Below are 23,880 nucleotides of genomic sequence, written 5' to 3'. Positions count from 1 at the left end.
AAAGCAAGAGTACAACTTGTTGGCGCCAAAAACAGCCTGGTGGCTTCATGTGTATTAAAAGGAGGTAAATAAGAGTCTATAGCCTCCTCAGTCCCACAGAGGGGACTGACAATTGCACAGGGCCACTGTGGAACACAGAAACCACAGTGGCAACAACTAAAACATGACAGGTTGGATTGTGCGGATTAAATATAAACCACTGCAAATCTCGTGGCACTTTCTCTCAGAGTCCCACATCTCTCTTCGTCCTAAATAGAGCCCCTTATCTCACCTAGCTATGGTCCAACGTAAATCTACTAGCAAAGCTCTTCGAATTTATTGGCCAAAAGTACATTGATATCACCTTTCACTGACTGTTTATCCTTCCCTGTGAGAGCAGCGCAGCAAAGAACAACTATGCAGACCCTAAAAAACTGCTCTTGATTAATGTGTTTTGGGATTTATGTTATACGAGTCAAATACCCGGTGTCGGCTTGATTTAAGAGCTGCGAGATCTGTTGGGGCACGATAAAAATGGGGCTAAAACTTCATTGAATGTTTAGGAAAAGGGGAAGAATGTTTACTGAGCCTGCCTCTGATATTAAATATCAAGCAACATCTTAACCTTGCAGCAAATACTTCATCCCACTGTGGTGAATGCTACAAATGGCTCAGTATCTAATCACCTGCTTGTGAGGGCTTTGCAAGAGCCTCTGTGCCTCAGTGAGTGTCTTACAAATGGCTTTTTTTGATGAAGTGATAGTGTGGAGGAATGTATATTGTCTCCAGCTGTAATACCGCATATAGGAATGTGCAGGAGCAAGGCAGTTTGCGTGTGTGTGTGTGTGTGTGTGAGAGACATGCAGAGAGACAGACAGAAAAGGACAGAAAGTGCGCGTTTCTTATGGTTGAACTGCCGTTGAGATTCAGCCAAGGTCATCCTCTTACTTCTGACATACATGGAGCCAGACTGAGCCTCTCACTTGGACGCTCTCCATCTGCTACCACTGATAAGAGCGGCTACTTCATGTGCAGCGGACAGACACCACGGCTCTGTATTGTGTGGATATAGTGTGATTAAACCACATTAAGATTCTCTTGGATTGCCATAAAGAGGACAGTATCCTCACACATACAATACATGCCTTCAAAAAAATCAAAAGGGCTTCAGTGTTTAGTCCAGATTCCACGTTATACAACATCTACCAGTGTACATGGCTAAAATAAAGATTTCTCTCATGCACATTATTTTAATAATTTGATGTTTTATGTATGTACTATGATGATATCATGCGGTAAAAATGATCTATCTACTGTAAAGCACAAAGAGCACACTGCAGTCACACCCACTGCTCATTTATTTCGCTAAAGGACCTTTCCAGCCACAGAGGTGGACAGGGATATTGTGTTAATTGGTTTATTCATGTCAGCCGGGAAACTCAATTGCAGGCTACCAAAGAGGGTTGAAACGGCTTAACCCAAATAAGACCTTAACCAGACTATGTGGACTGCCAACAGTCCATGTTTTTCCTCAGTGTATACTGAAGCTGATATAAAATGGAAGAGGTTAATAAGTGTAAGTGCACCTCGCTGACCAGCAGGACTGCTCTGATTTCTCCCGATCAAAATTCAGGCACCGCCCTGCTGCCAAGTAAAGCCTCCTTTAAAATTATTTATGAGAGAAAACAAAGGGACATCTTTCTGGCATTTCAGTGAGGACACATTTCAGTTTAAGCCTGCAGTTCAGTTGTACTTGCAGAGAGCCACATGAATTCAAGACTAAGGCTCAGTCAAGGACAGCAGCTCTAACAGAAAGAGGAATACGGGCAATAATAAATACTGTATGGGTAAGACATTACTGTTTAAAGAGATCAGACAGCCGCCATGTTGGTGCCAAATTCATGATGATGGCAACAGATTACACATTGTTTAAGAAAGTGGCAATAAAGTAATGAAGAGTCATATTTGCTGTTCTGGGATGGTTTGTTTTTTGCAAACATTTACACATGATTCTGCAATTAAGATGAACGGACAGTGTTCTGTGTGCAGATTACAGTCAGTTGTCTGTACATGACTTCCAGCTTGCGTATCAAAACAAACTGTGTATCTGTGCATCACACTAACAGAAACCAGGATCCTAAATCAGTAAACCATAGAAAATTTGACAGCAACCTGACCACAGGCACAATATTTTCTTCATTAAACTTTCACATTGTTGAAATTAGTAAATTTGTGAGCCATCTGCTAAAATACTGCTGCTTCCATACACACACACTCACACTCCCCCAGTGGTCTTGTAAAGGGCTATATCCAAAACTTCAAACAAATGGCCAAACTCCCGGCAAGCTCCTGTGACGCCGAGAGGTTCACGGACTGATCACCATAACTACAGCTGATGATCTCAGCATGTGATGCTTCCTGTTAAATGAGCCTTAGCTCATGGAGGTGGACCAATTGGCAGGAAATGAGACCAAATTGATTGGGAAACAGATGGAAGAGAGGCAGCCACTATAAAGCCCATGAGGCTGTAAAGGAAGGAAAGAGATGAGGGGTGAAGATGAAAATGAGACAGAGGGAGCGCAAGCGGATAACATGAAATAACTGCCAGATAAAATGAACTATGGGACATGACTTTTAAAAGATTAGAGGAGAACAGAGCAAATTTCCTCTTTTAGCCCAATGAGCTTGAAACTGAGATCTATATTTGTCTAGGTATCAGGCACTTTGCAAGGAGGAAGTAACACGTTTGAACAAAACTCTATTTTATTACATCTGTTTGAAGAAGTTAAAAACACTGAAAGTGATCTGTAATGCTGTTATTTTCTGTGTAATCTTATGTAATCGTTCCAAGAAACAAGACACGAGAGAGACACAGAGAGGCCTTGAAAATTTGCCAAAAGCAAAGCATTCTAACCCGCTCACATGCGTTAAAAGTCATCTCTCTAAAGTTTTTCTGGCATGCCCCCCCCCCTCCCTTCAGAGCCTGAAAACGTTCATGCCACCCCCCAATTTTTAGCAATCATTAACAATGACAGAGGAAGCAACTAATAAAAAAGGATCAGCGTTGAATTTTAGTGAAATAAAGGTCAACAGGATAGCATCAACAAACTCCTGTTTACTTTCACTGCACAAATCATCTTCATTCAACTTAGTTTCACTCCATATATTATTCACTCCCTTAGTCCTCCACACATCCCCGGTCCCCAGTTTGAGAAGCACTGCTTTAAAGAGGTCAACACAAAGACAGATTCAAGATTCATTCAGACTTTGTTTTCAGACATATCAGCACTGATGGCAGAACAGGTCTCTGTGACCTCAAAAAAAAAAACTGCATGAGTGCTAGACAGTCGCCAAGCTCTTCAAAAGCACAATCTCTGATCCAAATATAAACACAAAGGTCACCCTATCACCAACATTCAAAAGGAAGTTGCTATGCTCTCTCAAACTGACAGATCTTGTAATATATGCTAACTCTCGACAGCAACTAAATTTAACAAGTTATTAATGTTGTCAGAAGCCGTTCTTCATCATCATCATCACTGAGACAAATCTTTCAGTTATGTTCCTGAATTTGGTTAAAATTTATATGGTCACTAATAGTACTATGGAGCAAAAACTTTAAAACTGGGTCCCCATTTTGGCTGTACCATGTACAAGGACGCACATGCTCGCACTGTTCCACTGAATGACTGGCAAAGAAATGTAGCAGTGAGTCAACAACATCAAGGAAGAAGAAGACAGCAAACTAACAAACATGAATGTAAACAACACAGGATTTAAACTAGACTTTTATCAGAGTTACATAATCGAAAAAGAGATGTTAATGACTTTGAGAACAATGACCCTGTGGTGCAAGTAATACCAGCACTGAAATAAAAGCTAATTGTGAACACAATCAACGGCTCTTGAATTGCCCCTGGAGTATCTGCTCGGTTGATACAACATCTATGCTGACGGCTCCTCAGATAAAAACCTTGTGTCATCTGAGCAAATGACTCACAGTCCTATTAATGAACCTCATGTGTTAAAGTGGGGTGGGCAAACACACACACAGCCACACACACACTTTCCTCTGTTTATCGAGCTGACTTCAGTCAGTCGAGGTCAGTGGATCTATCTTGTAGGTCTGGGTATGAAAGCTTCATCTAAATGTCTATATACTCTGTAAAGGCACAGCAGCACTCTCAGAATATCGCCAATATTCACTTCCAAAGTAGAAAAGTAGAAATGCAGAAGCTGAATATGTCAGGGTATAATAATTGGATCATTTTCTCTGTCCAAGTTAGTGATGTAACTATTATTATATACTAGGGAATTACATTATGAGAGCTATATGAGAAATAATACAGAGAAGAAAGCAGAATTTGAACCTCGGTGAATTGATCTCTGGACTGTGCCACTTCTCTAAATTACCTCTAACTTCAAGTAAGCCTTTGTACTACAGGACACTTCATGCCAGTGCTGAATTTAGATAAGACGTCTAAGTCACGTCTGCTGCCATTAACGGCCTATTGATCCTGGTGACGTAAACACAGTCAGATAATGACAGATCTCAGCCAAACCATGTCAAATTACAGTCAGATGTTTTCATATAAATTGCATTAAATAAACAGGTTGCTCACAAAGAGCAAAGTGCATGAGTCATCAGTGGAAGGATGAGACTTGAATGGGCTGAGGGTAGAGTTATCTGCCCAGAGTGTGAATTAAAAATCAGAGCGCGGTCTCCACATCATTAACCCTTCGGAGCTACACTGACCTTAGATGTTCATTTGATCTCAGCATGTTTTGGTGTGTGTGGAAGTGGAATGGGGTGAGGCTGCGCCCCACTGATGTTGTAATGCAAAATTTCTTTTATCTCTCGTGGAGCGTTTGAGACCGTGCCGGCTGTCCAAAACCTCAATTAGAGCTATTCTGAATGTAAGCCGACAGCATAAGAGGAGGCGTGAGGCGTGGAGGTGTGATCGACACAGGGGAAAAAAATAAATGCAACGATTAGGACGAATGGGACCACAAACTGAGCAACGCAAACAAAAAGAACAATTTTTTTTCTCTTTGACTCTTTTTAACTGCAGGGGAGGCATCATGAAATCGAAAAAAAAAAGAAATCAAGAAACAGCAATTGCACCCGCTCCGTGTCTGGTAACAAGATGACCAAATCACAACCGAATTCCTGTTTATGAGGTGCTCTGAATGTGTTATATCCAGCTGGTGTACAAATAAGCTTTTCATTGAAGTTCATGTTAATGGTTAGTATTGTGTTTGATGGATAATTGAAGGCAGCTTGCTTGACAAATGATGTGTATCCATGCTGCACAGAGTGAAATTCCTCAGCCCATTTAGCCAGCCATCATCCAGGGCTTCATCACCACAAATACCACAAAGTAGCATAAAAGAATTCAGAATCCCAGAAGCTCAAAGCTCTTAGCGTGTTCACTCAGCCAAAACTGTGTGGGTTGTTTTCTGCCCCCATGAAGTATATTGTACCCATGAAACAAGGTGGAGAGGAAAGGGAGAATGTGGAAAAGAAGGAATACAAGAATGGAGAGGATGACAGGAAGAAAAGGTGGAATATGGGTCTGCGTATCTGCATCTGTGTGTTGGGTATATGGATGGGACCGGCAGACCCCCCTGCATTCTTTCATGACTGTGAAAAGATGCACTGCACCTTAGGTGAGGAGGGAGGAAAGAGGAGAGGAGAGGACGTGGGGAGGAAAAGAAGCAGAGGCACGGCTTTTTACATTAGGCCTTTCATTTCTCTCCTGCCATCGGTCATCAGAAATGGGAGAACACCAACTCCCAAACATCGCGCTCCATTCCAATTCCATTTAGCTCAGGACTGGTTGAGACACGAAAGAATGAAAAAATAAAGCAGGCTTTATTACAATGTCCCAAAAGGAGCAAAAAGAATTATTCATGCACAAAGGAATTTAACTGCATTGTCCCAGAGCCAGTACCAACAAAAGAATATTCTTGGTTTTCAAATAAAGATGGTCTTCCATCAGGCGAAAGCTATTTCTAACCTTCATCTTGCAAGACCGCTAATAGTCATGAAATACTTCCTGGTAAAAAAAAAAAAGAAGAAGAAGCGAAAAATGTAGGCTAAAGGTCAGTGCTAACAACATCAGAGAACAAACTTATAATGGAATCAAATTCCCTTGGTTTCTTAAATCAGAGCACAGTCTATGTCTCACACAAACAAACACACAGATGAAGACAAAGTCTTTTCTCACACATTAATGAGACTCAGTGGGTGTTTTTTAATATGTTGTGGCCATAATTCAATTTGCATAATGCTGAGAAGTGTTTGTGTTTTCAAGGAATCGTTTAGAGAGAATCATAAGTTTACCAGTGTTGTGAAAACTTGCCTTTAGAAATCAAGGGAACAACATCTCTGGGGCCATTTGTTTGCCTTTTCACAAGTTATTTGTCCAGTTTGACCTTTTAATGCTGCACAAACAGTAAGTAATAAACAGTGAGGGGCAGACCCAGGAACTTTACTGAGAGAACATATTGAAAAATGAGCAATAATGGAGGAGAGGTCTGAGCTGTGTCTGTTCAGCATTTTTTAAGAGAACGTACAGTATATAAGCTAATAAACAGAGGTAAAATAAGAAATACAATCAAAAACATGGTGAATTGTAAAATATACATGCCCTCTCAGTAATCCTGTAAAATAAAAAACAACAGCATGTTAATGCCGCCGGATACAGTGCCGTGTGCAAACTCACAAAAGTGAAAAAACAGCAAACAGGTATTCTTCGCTTTTCTCTAAAAAGCAGCAGTGAACTATAGTTATGACAGCTGAAGGGTTATTACCAATTAGACCGGCTGTGTCTCTATGCCTGTGTGGCTGAGGGGGGGATTGGGGGCGGTGGTGGCGGGAGAAGAACAGCTGAGCCTCTGCCACAGGAGGTGACAAAGAGAAAGACAAGTAGCAGTCTTATTGGAAAAATTTTCTCCTCAGGACCACAGAATGGAAAGCAGAAACAAGACGAGACAGAGGAGAGGGAAAGGTTTAGACGTTGTGCTTTGCTGCTGTTGAAAATAAATAAACCAAGGAATAAGTTTTTAGAATGCTGGGCTACCTGTGTTAAAGGGAGCAGTCATCTTCAGAAGCGGCACATTTTCTCTGTTTCAAAAACATGTTGCCACAAGATTTGCAACATTAACTTTAAGGATAGTCTCAGTGGAGTTCACAGATGAGTTTCAAAAATTCAACAGTGAGCTGCAAGGAAACCCTAATCATTTGAGGGCATTTCTTGGCACTTTAACAAAATTAGAAAGTGTATCTTTCCATCTATGATTTATTTCGTTTTGCAGATATCTCATTGTCCAGTGGGATATCAGCGACCTTATCTGTGGGGCACAATTTATTATCCAGTGAAGAGATAATGATGTGGAGGTGACGCTAATGCCTCCACAATAGCTACACTCTGATTTCAACAGGGCATTAATGAGGTGAGATTTTGGAATGGCAATCCAGAATTAAAACACACTCCACATCACCCACATTACACACTTTAAATTGTAACTCAAACCTGAATCAACATGTGAATATAGTTTTTAAAAAATAATTTCTATTTTTTCCATCTTTCCACATAACCCCTTAGGCACAAGTACCACTGGTTGGGAACCACTGTGTTAAAATATATAGCCTTTTTAGGGATTCAGATGGTTTATTTAAAAGAAAAACAAAAAAAACCCAAAAACAAAAACAAATTAGACCCTACAGCAATGCTCTCTCACCCACTGTAGAATAGAAAATCATCTGTTGTTCAAAATCTGAAAATAGCAGCAGCACAGATGAACAGGAGGGAAATAATCAGAGACAATAAAATTATAAAAATGCAAAACACAATCAAAACAACATGCATCAGAGAGCGCACTGTAGCCTTATTAGAAAATACACCCATCCCCTAAACGCATAAACGGATCCATAGCTTGCTGTCTGGACTGAAACAAATACAGAGAGGCTCATGCTCCTCAACTTCTTTGTTTCTCTTCTGTTCTGCTGGATCAAGAGTTAATTTTGCTCAGAGTGACTGTGGGCTGCGAGTGACAGCAGTGAATTAATGATTCATTATGCCCAGTGTAAGCAAATAGTGAGCCGGTGATGGAGGAAAATGGATTTACACACATTCAGCGCCAACCATGACATCGTTTCAGCTATTAAAAAAAATATTCAGACACCCATGTAGAAGAATTTAAAAGCAAGCGATGCCTTGTAAAACCACAGGATTTTTTAAAATAGAAAAATAGAACATACCAAATGTGTTCTTCAGATTTTTTTTTAAGAAATCTGAAGCCCAAAAACTTCAACGTTGATAATCATTCATTATAAATGTTATACTTTGCTTTCTTAGCCTGGGGCCGTCTTCTAAATCAATTTCCCCATTTTCTTTTCATTCAGTCCTCACTACTTCTAAGCCTCACCATATGTTCAGAGGCACAAGATGAAGAATAACTGTAAAAAAGTTAGTACTCTGCCGGGTGCTTGATGGTGGAGAGGACATCATAAAAATTTGATAGACTCCGTCAAAAATATTTCTCCAGTTAGGGATTATTAATGCAGAGAAAACTGCACAATTGCAAAACGTGTTGTACATGTATATTCCATTAAGAGACACGCTGCTGGCTTTACTGATGATGTTCTTTGGGATAGTTTGTTCCGAACACATCATCAAATTTTTCTGGTTTAGAACTCGTGGAATAGCTACAATACGAAAGCTCTCTCAAGGTTCACACATGCTGGTCTACAAACCTCTTAATCTCCTGTGTCCACGGACCACCTCAAGGCTGTAAATTCAGCCGAGCATCACAGATTAGAGTCTTGCTTCTCTAGTTTCTATTTTAGGGAGACTGTTGTTCAAGTTCACAAATGTTATATCATCCCTTCCTCCTACCTTTTCTCATTCCGCCTTTCCTCTCTATCTCTGTCACGACTCAAAGGAATAGCATGTGTGAATTATTGAATTAAGTAAAACTCAGGTTTCAGTCAAGCAGAGGTAATACAAGGTGCTGCGCGATTGTAAATTTCCAGTGAACCACACGCCCAACACTTTTATGGCCTTTTTGAGTTTTTTGTTGACGAATTAAAAAGCTTAATATCAGTGGCAACACTGCTACAAAAATTTAAAATAACACATCACCAGATGCTATCATCTTTCAAACTCCAGAGACGTGAAGTTTAAAATGGATGGGCTTACTCAGACAGGACTTGTGAGCAGGTTAAATATGGTGTCACTGATGTCTAGAGGCCTTGGTTGTACAGAGAACCATCTGCATATGTCATTCTGATGGATGAAGGGGGAGCAGAGATCGAATGACCTCGCTGTTTAGACAAGCCTTGTGTTAGGTTGGGTCCCATCCTGTCACTTCCACTGACTGATGGTTGCATGGAACGCAAACATGCCTGCACAATCACAACGACAAGGCTCCCATAATGGGGGGTGGGGGCTAAATTAATGTGAAGTGTGCATGCATTTTTGCAGTATATCCATCCCAGAGAAGGTAGAAGAAAAAGTAAACGCTGTGAGTCTGAGTACTAGACTAGTGCTAGACCCAGCAGCACTCTGCGAGTAAATAAATTTGGTGCATATTAAGAGATGAGGGATCTCTCATTTCATTCCCCTGCAGTCCTCAGAATTATGTTACTATAAAGGAATTGATTTCCTCTCAGACATCCAGACCTCCAAAGACTGTGTAAGTCACAACAGAAGTAAATCAAATAAAGAGGCAAGGGATTTATTAAAAACACCCAAAAAATCTCCTAATAGGGACACACTTTCAGAACTGATACAATAACAATATCGCATAATTAAAACTTCTTTTCATAGTTGCTGGATGCTTGCACATTATATCATTTATGGCATACTGTTACGAATGAAAACTAAAACAACTTTCTCACAGTGACAGAAACATCGTAATTATTTTCTTTGAGGTATTAAATTGTTGCCACTCAAACGGTGGAGAAGTGATTATAATAAACGTACACAGATAAACTGAAAATGATTATGCTTTGGTTTTCCAGTTTGTTCCGTAAAACAAAGAAAGGTGACAGCAGCACCCGTGGAAAAATTTCTACATTGGGTGCAACCATCCGCACCACAAATTGTCACTGAATTTTTTTTCATGGCTCTTTGAACCAGTTCACAAAGAGACAAATTTATTCTTATTCAAGCTCCCAGTCTCTTTTACACCCACTCAAAGTTAACATTCAATTGAATTTTTTGCTTCTGGCAATTTTGGGAGTTACAGTACTTGCATGACTGTCAGCACACATGTAGGAAAAATGAGTTAGCACTACACTGCTCGTGCCGTACCTGTATATATTCACATAGTCTGATCCACACTTGCAGGACAGTTGAGAGGATGGCCGGTCAGACAAAATGTAAACTAACAAACAAGTATTCTGCAGAGTCTGTTAGACAGGTTTCTACAAGAAGCAGTAAAGTATAATACTGCTTAAATCAGCATTTCCTGTCAAAGCTGCAGGGATGCACGTTTTACCATACCTACAGATTTACCAAGGAAACAGCTGCATCTGAAACATCTGTCCAGACACTTTGTTCTGATTAAATAACCTGATTAGAACACAACTATGTTTAAAACATCTTGACAGATTTCTCATTTCACCCTTCAGCAGCTCTTAGACATATTCAGCAGGGAGACATAAATTTTGGTTTAGACACCTGGCGCTGCAAAGACTGAAAAGAGTCAAAACATATGAGTTCAGGAATTTCGACTGTCTGGAGTCCTTAGGTCTCATCAGCATTCTTGCCTTGTTAATGTTACTGTTCAGTGACGAAGCATTTCATACAATAGCCAAGTGATCTCGATCCCAACTCCACCAAGTCACTAGTGATTAAAACACATAGATCTGGCAGTAACATGATTAACTTTCTTCACACTAGCACAACATAGTGCTTGGAAACTAACCATGGAATTAAGAAGGAGCCCAAACACTGGATTGTGAACAATGTAAATAACCTCTGCCACATCCTGATTATGATATATGGAGAGCAAAGTGCTGTACTCAAACTTACTGCCAAAGCTGAGACACAATAAAAGGGGTCATTACCAAACCAGGGAAATGACTCAGACTCTGTTTCACTTGTGTTCCAAAGAACCGTCGATCATTGTTAAGCCATTATATCACCTCAGATCCTGATATCTAACGTACAAATAATAAACAGAGAGGCGGCAAAGAGGTCATAGGGTTATCCAGCTCCCCTGGTGGTTCTCAGCAGTTAAGGATTAAGCAGGATGTGACTGATGTAATGATGGGAGCTTAAGGAAAATGAGGCAGATGACTACAAACTGCCCCTCCATGTGTGTGTTGAGAAAGAGATTCAATGAGATTAATTTAAAGCGCTTAAGTGAGACTAATCTGGATGAAAAAGAGTGGTTAAATAAACATGAACAGCAAAGAGGAAGGAACAAAGAGGTGGCACAGCGTGAGAGAAAACTTCAGGAGCTTACACAGGGTCAGCGATAACACGTAGCCTTTTTGATTCAATATCGGAGAAGAGATGTGGCAACTTATCCAACCAGCTCAAACTCTACTGTAATTACACTCCCAGCATTTACAGCTCATCCTTTGTTTACGACCAAATAACTTCGAAATTTGCGATTTTCCAATCAACCTGAGTTGTACTTTGTGTTTAGTGCTGAACAGCAAATATTAGCATGCTAACATGCTAAACATAAAAAAAAAAATGTAAATATGGTGAGCATGTTGATGTTAGTATTTAGCTCAAAACACCACTGCACAAAGCACAGCCCCACAGAGCCACAAGTTTTGCTCTAGACGCTCCTGTTGAAATTCTGCTCATTTCCTACTCCCTAAGCAGTTGTAGATAAGAATCACCCTAATAACCAAACATGATACATTCTTCTGCAATATTCATCAATCAATCATTTTGGCATGATTTAAAAAAAACACACACACAAAAAAAAGAAACTAACCACTCTGCATACACATGTGAGGCAGTGGTCCGAGTGGGCAGAAATGCAGACACTATTTCATGCAAAAATGGCCAAAAAATGAATGAGTATGCACAGAACATTAGCTGTGCTACTTCATCCTCCTCAATGCAAGCAGGTTCGTTTGAAGCAGCAAAATCCCCAAACTAAAACTAAAATGGCGCCTCGCTTTGTGCCTCTGCCAGGTTTGCTACTGCTGGAGAATAAAAGTCCATAGTGTCCTTTGTCTTCCTCATTTGCCACTTTCATTTGAAGAGATTTAAACCGAGCTCTATGTCCCAAAACCAGACTTTATAAATCAAGCTGATTTAACCATTGTATTTTCATGTTTACACTGTATATTTAGCTGACCAAATATTGATAAATAATAAGCTTCTGCAACTCCAGTGTGTTGCCTGTATATGCAATAAATATGTCCAGCTCGGGTTATGATTACATTTCAAAGAAACACAGAGGGTACCAAGCCAATAAACAGTTTCCTTTTTTTTCTACCCACATAACCCTGCCAAAAACTTTTGTATGGAGATATGCCAGGCAATTCCATCCATCCTCTCTTGCTTCTGGCCTGCTCTTCATCCCAAAGACACCAGTAAAGTTAATGTACTCTGGCTGCCTAGTCCACCACCAAATCTCCCCATTTCTTTAATACCTCCATCTTTTCAGCTTGTTCGACACAGATTTGAAATTGGATCAAAGGCTACAAAAATACTTCTACAACTTTTCTTTCACAAAGCTGTTTGATTAGGCTTGTGCCTGATGTTAGTTGCTGCCAGAGGGTTTGCACAGCTCATAAGGATAAACACAAAACAGATGACCAGTCCTACAACCTACTCCAGTGATTCATGTCATTGCACTATGGATGTGAGATTGTGTTCAGACTGGAGAGATAAGAATCACAGTCATTGATTTACAGTGGAGGAAAGTGATTGTTTGTAGTTTTTTTTCTTCATGTTAAACTCCACTAAATTTATCTGACAGCAACAACAAGAATAAAAATTAGTGTAGCATAATTTTGTTTGCCTTTCTTCCTTTCTACCCGATTAATAATCTCACAAGATCTCACAAGATTTATCTGGTGACCCTTTGGAGGGGCTCGACTTCAAGGAAGCACTGAACCAAACAACTGTATATAAAATTATGAAATTATCTCCAACCAGCTCAAACTGTAAATTGCCACTTACTTCCTAATGCATCATTATTGACAAAAACATAAGTCACCAAGGAAAGAGAACCACTAGTTTTACTTTTGATATTTTAAGTAAATTTTGCTGATAATATTTTTATACTTTTACATTATGGATGCTGGACTTTTATTTGTAATGGAATATTTTTACATAGTCATTTTGCTATTTTATTTACTAACAAAGGCTCATAGTACTTCTCCCACTGATTATTCTTGTGAACCTGCAATGAGACTTGTTTAGTTTTTTTTTTTTTTTTTTTTCAAAAAGATGCACTTTGTTAATGTGATATTACTGTGATAAATTGCTTTGTACAGTTTATGAATATATATAGGTCTGCACATAAAAAGAGTGAAGAGGTAATTGTAAAGGGTCAAACCTTAAGGCTAAATTTTCAATTTGGTTGATGGACCAAGAGGTTTCACTTTTCTACCTTGTTGTGATCAGGCTGTTGTCTGCCTGTTACTATTAAGAAACACTTCAAATCCCCATAGGAACATTGTACATCTGTGTCCCTCTTGTCTAATTTTGTCTCAGCTTTCAACCTGTCCAATAAGAGTACTCCACTGTGCAGTAAAAGAGTGGCAACAAAGTATTGAACCAAACACTTCTTTAGATGCAAACTGACAAGATAGCAAATTGGAGTAAAATTATTTCCATACCCCTTTGTTGCTGTGGACTCATGTAAATGTCAGGTGAGGATTTCATTCACCAGCCTGGGGACGGTGGTCTTTTTGGCATTTGATTAATTTTCCTCTACAGAGTTTAGCCAGAGGGCTCGCTCTACATCTTGCCCTAGCCTGGTACAAGTTCTACAACTCCCTGTCTCTTTTTGAAATGTCAATCAAACAGAGGAAGGAGGAAGACTCCAAGACAGGTGCTGGTTTGAACTCCCTTAAAGGATGGGGCAAATTGTCACCTGCTTCAGGGGAAAAACTAGGAAAATGAAATTTCCAGTAGGGTTGTTCGTTTGACTTTACTTTGAACATGTCATTCTGACTTTGGCATTTGGTGCGAACTGGGGCAGGTGATAATACTGAAACAGGCATAAAGCTACACAGGAGGCAACCTTCGGGCGTCACTAAGAGTTCAGCTAGAACAAGCAAGCGGATGTAAGACGGATGAATCGGGTGAATTAGTATAATGAAAACCAGCTGTGTAAACAATTAACTAGTTCCATAACGGTAACATTAAAGAAAAGATCAATGTTTGATACCCAAAGCTGCAGCATCTGCTCAAATTCTTAATAGTGTTATTCAGGGAAAATAAAGGACAGATGTTTCTTTAAAGGGATTTCATAAGCAGTAATAATATGTTCAGGCTCTCCACCTCAAGATATATGTATACATACGTATGTTCATGTACAGTGTACTTATATGCCCCAAAACACACACACACACACTGCATCAAAAAGGTAGATGTGTTAGACTAATATACCCTTTAAACCCACGGACCAACACATACAGTCATTGCCAGAAAATGAAATCAGCATCTTAACAAGTCAAATGTTGTTGGGATGTTTTCACTGCGACTATTCATGCCTCAGTAACACCGCAGCACACACTCTGTTCTAAGCGTTGTTTAGCACAGCATCTCTGTCCAAATCTTATCAAAAACACAGTTGGCAGCGAGTCAGCATAGAAATTAGCTGTAACAGGTTGGCACAGCAGCCAATCAGCAAATCCAAATCCCCTTGAAAAAGCACTCGCTCACCTTTTTAAAAGTGCATCCCATGAGCTCGGCACTGTGCAAAATCCTCAACAGTGCCCCTTTATCTACATCCAGAGCTATGATCCTCTCTGTAGACATAATAGCCGGCCCATTCAGTCTCTCTTGTGCCATATGTTGCTCCACAAGTAGTTTTTGATTAGTTCTGATTTGGAAAAAGATCACTCGTGCTGTTTTAATTGTGGGACAGGTGTTAAAAGCGTGGCACCAAAAGGCCTACACTTCACTCTGTATTACAGATGCCCATTTACAGAGACAATGCCAAAACAGCAGCAAGGTAGAGCAACAAAGACACTGCTGAGGATTAAACCGAGAGATGATTCACAAAAATCAAGACACTGAAGTGATATCAATTCTTAAACATGTCCTAAACATGCTCAAAGGCCAAATCTATGTGATGGGTGTCACTAACATGGTTATGCCGTCTACGCCTCTGTCACTTCTGTCAACCCTAAGTTGAAAAACTTAGAAATCTGATATGGTTCACCTTGTCCTTATGACACGGTCTTCTATTTCGTCTAGTGAAAAACAAACAACAACAAACTTGAAACGAAGAGTGGAGAAAGCAGCAAACATAAATCATTTATGCTACACAGTTCTTCACCTCTCTCCAACCTCTGACATGATTTGGAGACGGAACATTACAAAGCCAAAAAATGTGATTTAGTGGAGACATGCGTTAAAGCTGAGCGCCTGACACACAATTTGACTCACTTGCAATGTGCTTGATGAGCTGAATTACAAAAGCAAGAAGGAGTGAGGCAGAAACCAACAACTGGAGAAAACAAAACAAGGTGCAGCCGGCATTTGTTATTTATTTATTTTTTTTAGTTGCAATGTTCCAAACATTTCACAGCAGAATCCTTAAAAAGAACTTCCTTACTGATAAACTCTGACAAATTCCTTTTAACAGGAACCTAATCACACAGCAGCATCTAATCATACTTTACGTTAGAGTGATTAGACTTTGAATTTAGGTTGAAATTAGGATGTTCTTGTTGTGACATTAGTGAAATACGATTCATCAGACATCATCACACACAGATAATGAAAAGGTATCCTCACTAATCCCAGCACTATATGTGCCTCGGTACATTCAGTGATGTGTAATCGGACCGTATACTCCTTGGAACTTGTACCCAAGAGTTAAAGAAGCATTTTTATTGAACTAACAACAGATGTTTGTTCAATGATCCACATAAATTATCTGTTATCTTAATGTGTAAATGCTCTTCTGTTTTTTTCTTCGCCTAACATGTGATCTCTCCACTCATCTTTATGTATAATAACATTGCTTTAACCCCACCATGTCATTATTCAGTGAATCTAGCGTTGCACACTAGGTGGTATTCTTTGGATTTCTTCAGTCTGGAAAAATTCAATCAAATATCCTGCTGACAGACATCATCATCATTTTGCAATCATATCCCCATAACTGCAAATTGCAGAGTCTGTAGTGTTGCCTTGATGTTGAGAAATGGCTTCCTTGTGGATCTGCTCTGGAATAACATATATTTTTGTTAAAATAAACAACAAATGCTGCATTGTCAGGACAATGTGAGCATACGTGGTCTTTGGAGAATTCAGCAGTGTGGAAAAAAAAAATCAGTAACATTCAAAGGAAACTCCATTGTTAAAATATCAATACACTGTTTATTTAAAAAGGAAATTGTGCATTGTGGTATGGCATCAGTGGTAGGACAACACAATGTCTTTTAATCTCAAATTTTTAAATTCTTTAAAAAAGAATCTTATCCTTGAATTTTTTTTATGTTTTTTTTTCTTTTCTGGTGCTCCCCTCTTTCTTCTTTGCTACTTTCAGTTTCCCTTCATCCACAATAGCAGTTCCCCCATATTTACAGGCGCCTACTCACTTCTCTCGAAACATAATCTTGTACTAGCTTTTTTTTTCAGGATTATTAGCAACAGAATATTATGAAACTGAAGACAATACATGTGTCAACAGATGGTAATTGCTATCTTATTAACGCTTGAAACTTGCAGCCACCAGTCCCTGTGTAAAATTGAAGTGGAAGGCCAAGCACAGGGTTTATCAAGAGAACCAAACATTCAACTCACACCACCTACTAATGTTAATGACGAGCAAATTCTTGCTAGAAAAAAATCTTTCACATAAACTTAAATATTCCAAAGCTACTGTGGATAGTTTTTTGGAAAAAAAAAAAGAAAGCTTCCAGTATGTTAGAGTTTAATTTACAACACAATCTTTACTGTAATCAATACTGTGTGAAACTCAGAATAATAAAAAAGCCATCAATGGCGGCAACATTAATCGAAGCAAAGAAGCATATGGCTGCATACTGAGAGTTTGAGGCTGGTCCAGACTAAGTCATACATTCATCATAATAATTCCCCCCTTGCTTTGTGATAACACCAGTCCCTACTCTCCAACACTTGAGCTGGAGCTGGTACACATTTACTGTCTGTGAGCAGTTTGGTTTTTGACTCACAGCAAACATATTTCTCTAGAGCTCCATCGTTCTCTGTTGTCCCGTTCCCCATCTCTTTTTCTAACTCTCTATATGTGCAATACATTCCTCTTTTACCTCGAATCCATCCCTCTGGACCTCCACTGAAAATGATGGAGGGCAACTTGCTATTGATTTATTTGCTAAGAACAGAGAGAGCAGACATAAAAGAGCAGTCATATATTAGACATGAATCTGAATTCCCTCGAGTGAGGTTCACTTTGTCAAGAGAGCAGACGCAAAGAGAGTGAGACAGTTTGAGAGAGAGAGGCAGTGACACATGACAGAGGGAGTAAGACAGAGAGAGTAAGTGAAAATGAAAGGGCCACAAAAAATTCAGACACAAGAAAGAAAGGGGATGTAACGGGAGCACGGCGGAAACTGTCAAAAAATGGCAAAAAGGAAAAATAACTCAGAACAATGATCATTAGTGAACTAAGGGTTGTTAGACGTTTTTCAGCTGTATGGAAATACCAGTATGGATGGCAGCACTGCGGGTTGTTTCTTAGTACAACATTTACAGTTACGGTTGACAGATTCCAATGTGCACCCACAGGAGAGTTTATATATCTAAATGCTGACCTCCACTCTGCCTCTATAAATCTCCCTTACTTCCCTGGCCAAGATGTGACCTTTGAACTATAACTCACTTGCATTATCTTAATTTGTGTGTGTGCCTGTGTGTGGATTGCTGTGTACTGAACATACACAATATCCTAAGGTAAACATGGAGCAGTGCTGTTAACAGCCCTAAAGTGAGCACCTTATTGCCTCCAATAAGGGGCAGCTCCAACTAACCTATAACAACTAGTAAAGGTCATTGAATGATGATTGTCAGTTTAACATGTGCTATAAAAGCCTCCATTGCATCTGCAGTGCACCATTATTGCAAGTAGTATAACCGTGAGACGACAAAAAAAATTGCAAAGTCAATAACATGTTATTTACATTTGGTGCCAATATAATTATGATTAAACCCCTTCTTATATATCGAATCTAAATTAATGGCCACATAAAACAAATTTCTGTTTAAACGTCCAAGATGTCTAGCTGCTTATCTAGCCACTTATTTACTGAAGTCTGTCTGTGTCTTCCCAGCACTGAGTCTCTGAAGCTAAGCAGGCACTATGAACAGGGGACAACAACAGTGGCTGCCCAGAAAGCGGAGACAAAGACAAAGAGGCAAAGCACTCACCTCATAAGGCTTTACTGTAATTGCACCCCCAGGCAGCATGTCTACTTACTGGAGAAACAAGCGAAGATGGCAGAAGGAGCGCAGGGTTGTATAAACACAGCTGTTTATGGACAAGCTAATTGAGCAAAAATTGATTGACAGCCTTCTATCTGACGCTGAAATCACCGTTCCCATCAGTTCTGGACAGTACCAGCAGCACAAAGTGTACTCCTCAACAGAGACATTTAAAGGCCAGCTACAGGGAATTTGTGTTATTGTTTTAATAATTGAACCGAGATGGAAAAGTTCCTGCCCATGTGCTGTCTAAAGATAGCCGCTGTGCTTTGCTCTGTTGTGGTCTGCATGGCTGTGAAAGTGGATTAAACAGGCTTTAACATCAAGACGAGCTCTAATGAAACCCAATGGGGGAGTTAGCCCGTCTGTTTGGCCAGCTGACTCCTGTAAAATACCCATCACTGTCTCCTATTGCCTGCCTAGCCTAAAAGTAGCCCAGTGGTGCCAGTCAATGTACATTGTGGCCCGAGGGTTAAATTGTTTGATGCTCTTGTGTGGATCAAACACCAGCTGAAAGTCTCTATTTTACCTAATTGTACATGTTTTTCCGATTCACCCTGCCTTTTTAAAATGTTAACACACCACTGTGTGGAGACATCTGTCACACTCCCATTCAAAACCAAAAATTATTTGGTGAAGGGCGACTGTACCATAATCATATTGTTTTAAAGGAACAGTTTCTTGTTGAGAGTTAGACAAGAACATGGACACCACTCTCATGTCTTCGTGCTAAATATGAAGCTACAGCTGTAGCCAATTAGCTCAGCTTAGTACAGGCTGGAAGCGAGGAAACAGAGCCTGGCTCTGTCCATAGGTAAAAAAAAAAACAAAAAACATCTGACTAAATGTGCCTTGCCAAATCTCGCTAATTTGTAACCCATTTGTTTATTCCTTATAAAAACCAAAGAATCGACACTTTGGTTTTCGTAACTATGAAACAAACATGTTCAGCATTTTTTTTTCGGTTGCCTTAGGACACAGACAGGCTAGCTGTTTCCCCGTTTCCAGACTTCATGCAAATCTTAGTTAATCAGCTACTCATTTTACACTGACTGAGTGACTTGCAACAGGGGACTTAAGCAACGGGCAGTTAAATGAGTCGCCCCACATGTGAAAATGTCCCACCAATGTTGTGATCCACATCATCTTCACACACCACAGAAAGTAGCTGGTGATGTATGACATATAGCATTACTCACTTCTCGCAGGAGATCATGGGTGCTCATCCCAAATTACACACTGCAAGGACAGGTGTTCAGGCAGTGGAGTGAATGAAAGAGACGCCATTTTTTTCTTCTACAAGTCAGTGTACCATTAAAATTTGAAGCTGTTTAAGGTAAAACAGTAGGACAATGTTCCAGTAAACTGCAAAATACTGTAGTACAACAATATCCCACACCCTGAACAGTAGTAGGTTACCTGTACACTTCTCTGCAGTGTACATTATTATTTCAACAGCACCAGTGCATATTCATGAGCTTGGGACTAATAAACCAAAAGCATCAGCATTTGCCAATGCAGCAACCCACGCACAACAGGTACAGCCAAAGGTACAGCCAAAGGTAAAAGCAAAGACATTTTCATTTTACTTGGAGCCATCTACAACTCTGTCACTAGGGTGAGCGCTATAAATGTACCATCCTCCACCCACAGCCCATTTAGGAAAGTCATAACAGTGATCAATACGGTAGTAGCTCTGCGGACAACAAAACCATCTATCAAGAGAGAAAAGCCTGAAAAAAATATTTGTGAACTAATATTAACCGGGGCTCAAACAATACATCAAGCCATGAAAGCTCTATGGCTGCTCACCTTTCTCTCTCATTTTCTCCCTCATGTGTCTCTTTTCTGAATGTCCTCCACTGCGTCTCTCCCCACAGCAGGCAATGGAAAGTCACAATCATCTAAACACATTCCTGCTCCACCTTTAACAGACTAGTAACAGACTGTGCGTTCACCACGACACAGAACCTGACGGCACTGTTCCCTAACAATGGCTCTGTTGATGTATTGATATAAAAACATGCTGGTTGTGTTGATATATGCAACATATTAAAATGTTAAACTATCAAGGTTTGCAGGCATGGTGGAGTTTGTGATACATATACGGCTACTGTATTGTCAAACTCACACTCTGGCTTCTGGGATGAATAACTGCAGCCGTGGACTAAAAGGAAAATATTTGCACCATGGCACAGATGCCATTCCCTCTGCTCTTACTCATTATCCAACACAATGTCAAAGTACCCCCAGGTCACTGAGAGGGAACATTCCTTCACATTGCCATCTATGGGCATCATAAATAAACAGTCACCCCAATTCATGAAAGCCTTCCACTTGCCATGTAAGGACACGATTAATTGTCTCCTCTGCACACACACATATAGAAACAAATACTTTTCATCTGACCCCCGTTATAAAAATAAATGTTCCACAAGAGGGAGAATACGCATTAAAGACTCACCCTTCAGGTGACAATGCTTTCCTTCTTTTTAATTAACTTTCACTTTGAGGAATCGAAGATATGAAAACGAATATAATTCCGTATTGTTAATTAACTTTAAAGGACGCATTTGCTTGGAAAGCCACACAGTCTTTATGGAGGAGATGTATCTGAAGAGTGCAGAGCGCAGAGGGCTGGGCAAGGATGCTGAGCTGGGCAGCGAGGGGACAGCAGGAGCACTTGTTTGCCAAACTTGCATTTAAACAAAAGCACATCTAATACGCGCTTCCAACACTATCCCGAATATAGCATGTGCGCTCTGGAGACGCGCACAGGAAATCAATATTATTCTGGTTAGTCTGCAAGTTCAAAATGCGGCGTTGTGCAGCGCAAAACGTGGCACAATAAAGCAGCTGTAAATCGGTTCTGGGAGTGGAAGGCACAATACTTTGCTATGACTAAATATTTCTAAAACTTTCCGCCTTCAGTCTTATTTCTACCTACCTCATAACATTCAATGATGCGCGGGTCAAAAGCAGTACAAGTAGATGGGGAAATGGCAATCCAGTCAAACTTGTCTCGGGTCCATGTTTGGCATAGCGGCAGCACGGCAGACCAATCCAGTCACATCTGAAGCGCTAACGGTACACAGCCAAGAGGGCTCGCCACCTTCTACCGTAGATTAGACGGCGATGTGAGAAGCACCGTGGGATCTCCAAGGGCGCACGGAGAGTCACTGCGTCAGGATTGGTCAGAGCAGCCGTGACGCACCGGCAGGTGGCACACCCGGCGAATAAAAAAGTCGAGATTCATTCATAGATAATAGCTCTGGGGAAAGTATAGGAGCTCATCAACCACACACACACACACACACACACACACACACACACACACACACACACACACACACACACACACACACACACTCGCAGATAAAACTGACAAACACTCTATGGGAGTTATAAAAGATCCAAAATTGTCAGGGTCCTCCTTAATTCATCTGTCTCTCTATAAGCTGAGTCTATGCTATTTTTCCAGTTGTAATTATGGGACAGTGTCATTAACCAAAGCTTCAAGCTGTTTAATTTGGCACAAAATGCAGAGCTATTTCATTTGGCACAAGAAACGTCCTGCCTTGTTTTCTAATTGCAGTCTCTTTCCAGAAGCGATTCTACTGCAACATGAAAAAAACAAAACACTGCTTCTATTTTTCTTTGAGCAAATAATCTATTTTACACACAATAAAGAAGCCAAAAATAAGTCCAATTCACTTTTTTTTAAATGATTTTTCCCCCATGAGGCTGAGGAGTTCTCAAGAAAAAAGAGAGACAGAGAGAGAGAGAGAAAAGGCAAGAACAAGGAAAGCAGCAGCATGCAAGCAAAGACGTGGTAAGTCTGAGGACTGCTGCAGACAGAGCCACATAAAAAACAGAGAGAAAACTTATGAAGGTGTTGAATCAGAACTGAAGACTTATCATTTCACTTGTTTATTTCACCCAATGTGGGGGGAAAAAACAAGGCAAGCGGAAACAGAGTGTGTTTTGACACTTGTCTGAGTGTAATTCAGGGAGCCAAAGCAAATGTTTTAATAATTTTTTATAAACACAAATAAGGAGTGAGAGGTAATCCTTGGAGGAATGTGTAAGCCAATTACGGCTGGCTGCAGGGACTTGTGGAATGGAGCCGCAGAGCTTCCTGCTCAGACTCACTGCAGACCCTCGGACCACATTTCCTGTTCCCAGTGCACGGGCAATATTTCTATGAAAATACAGAACGGTTAGAGACATGAATAGGATATCGTGCCGACTTCCTCCAACAATTTCAGTACTCTCATCATCTTAATGCCTTGTAGGCCATTTGACACTGTGCATGTGTCTACTTTCTCATCAGTGGTTTGCTTGCATCCTGTGAGTGGGGAACCAGTTCTTTCCATCTGGATGCTGGCATATATATGTGTGTGTGTGTGTGTGTAGGTGGGTGTGTGCGTGTGTAAGCTTACATAATATCGTGTCTGCTGTAAGTAGATGAGAAAGATGGCTTAGACAGTTGTTGATCTGGTTAGTTAATGTTCTGGAGTTTATGTTGGGTGTGCTGTGTACTCTCCTATTGTCTCATGGATATGTGCTAATCTGTGGGTATTTAAAAGATCTTTCTTGATGTGAAGTAGAGACGTAAGCGACAACAGATCAATGAAGAATGAGGGCAAATATTGACATAAAACCCAATTTCTTTTATTTCATTGTTGACTACAACCGGGCTAAGGGAGCAAATATTGCAAATGAGGGCTGCAAATGACATCAGGGACACTGAGGCTGACCTACGGCACAGTGATCACTGCATTATATATATCATACCTGAAGTATAAGCAGGATGCTAACAGAAAAATATGGAATAAAATGAAGTACCAGACATCTCCGAGTAAGATACATAGTCAGTCTGGTGACAGGATTTAATTTTCAAGTCGTAAATAATAAAACGGTAAAGAAGAACCCAGTCAGTGGTTCTAGTCCAGCACACCTGCTATGTGGGCCTCGATAAACACACACTCTGGGCTGAGCCTCAACATTCACCTTCCTGCAATTTCACACTGTCTGATTCCTCAAGAACTGCATGAACACACTGATAACCGAGTCACTGTAGCCCACTGGTCTACAGAGACAGTTTTTACTTCATAATGGCCTCTACCATCCAGCTCCCCCTCTTAAAAGTGTCAACAAAATACACGATTACACAGAAATAATGTGGAAACACTGAACTAACTTTTTAGCTATGTAATATTTGAACAAATCCTGCTGCTGAAAAATTCAATGATCTATTGATAATCAG

General features: G+C 40.2%; 1 protein-coding gene across 4 annotated transcripts in view; it reads right to left on the bottom strand.

Moving 5' to 3' along the window:
* Window positions 1–21,731, bottom strand: part of chrm3a (cholinergic receptor, muscarinic 3a) — a 73,166-nt gene extending 51,435 nt beyond the window's left edge. For 2 of the 4 annotated variants that reach the window (XM_041050356.1, XM_041050355.1), the window contains exon 1: window positions 21,559–21,731. Coding sequence is in view for 2 of the 4 variants with exons in the window: in XM_041050355.1 (XP_040906289.1) it covers window positions 21,559–21,563 (5 nt within the window). In the remaining 2 variants the exon portion in view is untranslated. Of the gene's footprint in view, window positions 1–20,423; window positions 20,538–21,558 lie in introns of those variants that run through there. The other 2 variants (XM_041050354.1, XM_041050357.1) reach the window with 2 other exon arrangements.
* Window positions 21,732–23,880: the final 2,149 nt, after the last annotated feature.

The sequence above is a fragment of the Toxotes jaculatrix genome, chromosome 11, assembly GCF_017976425.1.
Source record: "Toxotes jaculatrix isolate fToxJac2 chromosome 11, fToxJac2.pri, whole genome shotgun sequence".
Classification (NCBI taxonomy): Eukaryota; Metazoa; Chordata; class Actinopteri; family Toxotidae; genus Toxotes; species Toxotes jaculatrix.
This window is presented reverse-complemented; position numbering and strand designations above follow the sequence as displayed.